The sequence below is a fragment of the Quercus suber genome, unplaced genomic scaffold (assembly GCF_002906115.3).
Source record: "Quercus suber isolate HL8 unplaced genomic scaffold, Cork oak 2.0 scaffold_118, whole genome shotgun sequence".
Lineage (NCBI taxonomy): Eukaryota > Viridiplantae > Streptophyta > Magnoliopsida > Fagales > Fagaceae > Quercus > Quercus suber.
Window position 1 is genome coordinate 525,253 of NW_027069583.1, and position 2,408 is coordinate 527,660.

General features: G+C 34.2%; 1 protein-coding gene across 1 annotated transcript; it reads right to left on the reverse strand.

The window, feature by feature from the left end:
* Positions 1-453: 453 nt before the first annotated feature.
* Positions 454-1,400, reverse strand: LOC111986771 (disease resistance response protein 206). Its single transcript, XM_024018451.2, has one exon. The coding sequence runs from the start codon at positions 1,307-1,309 to the stop codon at positions 752-754; it is 558 nt and encodes a 185-aa protein (XP_023874219.1). The 5' UTR covers positions 1,310-1,400; the 3' UTR covers positions 454-751.
* Positions 1,401-2,408: the final 1,008 nt, after the last annotated feature.

Consider the following 2,408-nt stretch of genomic DNA (forward strand, 5'->3'; position numbering starts at 1 on the left):
TCCGAAATTGGGAGGAATGGGAGGGAATGAAATTAAATTTAATGATTTTTTACTAAAACTCTCAAAATACCCCTATATATTTAACCTTTTATTTTAAAATAGGGGTCTAATAATAATATTGTTATAAAATGATTCCAATCCATTCCCTTCATATTGCTCCCAAACAGGATTACTTATATTCCATTCCATTCCGTTATGATCATTCTATTCAATTCCATTCCCTTATGAACTCTCAAATGGAGCTAGGAGAGGGAATAAAAAGGAAAAATTCATAGCACATGCATCATGGTGCTGTTATGTGCGGGCGGCCTACTATTATACACTAAACTTTGTATTATCATCCTCTTGCTTCTGATGCTAAGACAGCATTATTTAATTTGGCTACTATTTTCTTGTCGGTTACACGGCCATACTTGAGCAAACTTAACCAAAGGAAGCAAACTGCAACAAGAATTGTGGTTCGGTACAACTACGTACTAACGATTCTTTATTTATCTCAAAAAGTTATAGATAGAACAAAGATGGCGTTTTACATTCCAAAATAATAATAATAAAAATGCTTTTCCTCATAAAATAGCATTATTTCTGTTTTCACTCTTTTGGCTAGAAGAGATCGGATGGAGGAAACTATATGAAGAAACACAATCTAGCTGGGTACTTCATACTAGCAAGGGTTGGAAAAGTCAAAGATACATTTGAGTGGATCATAGAGGACACAATCAATTTTATTGGCCTCTAAGTCAAAAAGGGACTACCAGCATTCATAGAACTTGATGTCGACGCGGAGCCTGAAATATACTTCTCCTTCAAATGCATCAGTCATTATAGTTGCAATTCCACGGTGCATGAAAAAATCTCCAGTCCCACCCACGATTGATATGTCCCTAGACTTCACCATGATTGGATCAGCTCCAGAGAAATTTATAGTACCTTGGTGGTCTGTGCTATTGAGAACAAATGTGAAGCCTAACCAAGAAGTGAAGGTGTTTTTTGTATCGTAAATGTAAAGGCCTTGTGCCCTGCCAACAGGTTTCGAGTGGAGATTGTTGTCAAGGGTAATGGGATCGTCAAAAACTGCTATGTTCCCAAAATGGAATTGGCCTGCTAAGACGGTTAAGTTAGCTCTGTCAGGAGCTGCTACAATGGCAGATGTTGCATTACCAGCATTTTTGCCATTGTAAATGATGTCATGGAAATATAAGACTAAATGCTTGCATGGTTTATACTGTTTCTTGCTCGGGAATGCAAAGGCTGAAGATAAAGCAAGTAACATGAGGAAATAAAAAACAATGGAGTATCTTGCTTCCATTTGTTTTTCTTTCTGAAAAGTATTCAGAAGGAAGAAGCGGAATTCTAAGTGTAGATGAATGAGGAGCTTCAGCAGGTAATGCTCGAATTTGCTGTATCCTTTGTGTCCTTATATAAGGAGTGAATGTCCATTTGGTTCGGGGTGATTTTGGAGGATGGAAAACAGAGAGGAAATAGGGGGCAAAATGGTAAAATACTATTTATTTTCGAAAATTTCATCAAAATAAAACTGTTTTAAAATTATCTAGTAAAATATTAAGGTCAAAATCACCAAATACCACTTTTTTAAAAATATAATACATATAATACAATCTACCAGTGTTTGCGAAATATTTAGCAATGCACTATTTTTTTGAAACTTAATTTTTAGAAAATTGAGTTTTCCATGGTACTTGAGTTCATGGAACTCGAGTACAATGAAATTTTTTTGAAATATTTTGATGTAACTTGAGTTCATGGAACTCGAATTCCATGAACCCCTAACCATAAAGAAATTTTAAATTTTTTTCAGAGTACTTGAGTTTATGGAACTTGAATTCATGGAACTTGAGTATCATGAAAATCTCGATTTTCACAAAATTGAGTTTAAAAAAAGTAACAAATTGTTAAATATTTCTCAAACAATTTTAAATTCATACATATTTTTTCAAATAATAATATATGATCATTTTGACCAAAATGCTACTCTTTTGACATTTGATACAGTAAAAATCAAGTTCCGTGTATAACTTGATATCCATGTAAACAAAAATGAAACTAACGCTTAATTTTTTCTCATCATCTCTACAGTAATATATGTTAGAAGATGGCTTGATTTTTTCTCAAGCCTTAATTGCATATATGTCTTTTTGTATGCAAGTTCAACACAAGCCGATTCTTGTAAAATGCCGACATTGAATAGGTGGCTCGAAATAACAAGCCTAGCCATTAAATGCCTATGGACTCTTTTGTAGGGACGGGCTTGCCGACATTGACCTTCTTGCATGCACAATATTGCTTGTTGACACATACACAGGAAATTAGATGTGGAAGTTTGTGAACCTTTGCTTTATTTATTTATTGTTGGCTGAAAGTGAACCTTTGCTTTATACATATGCCTT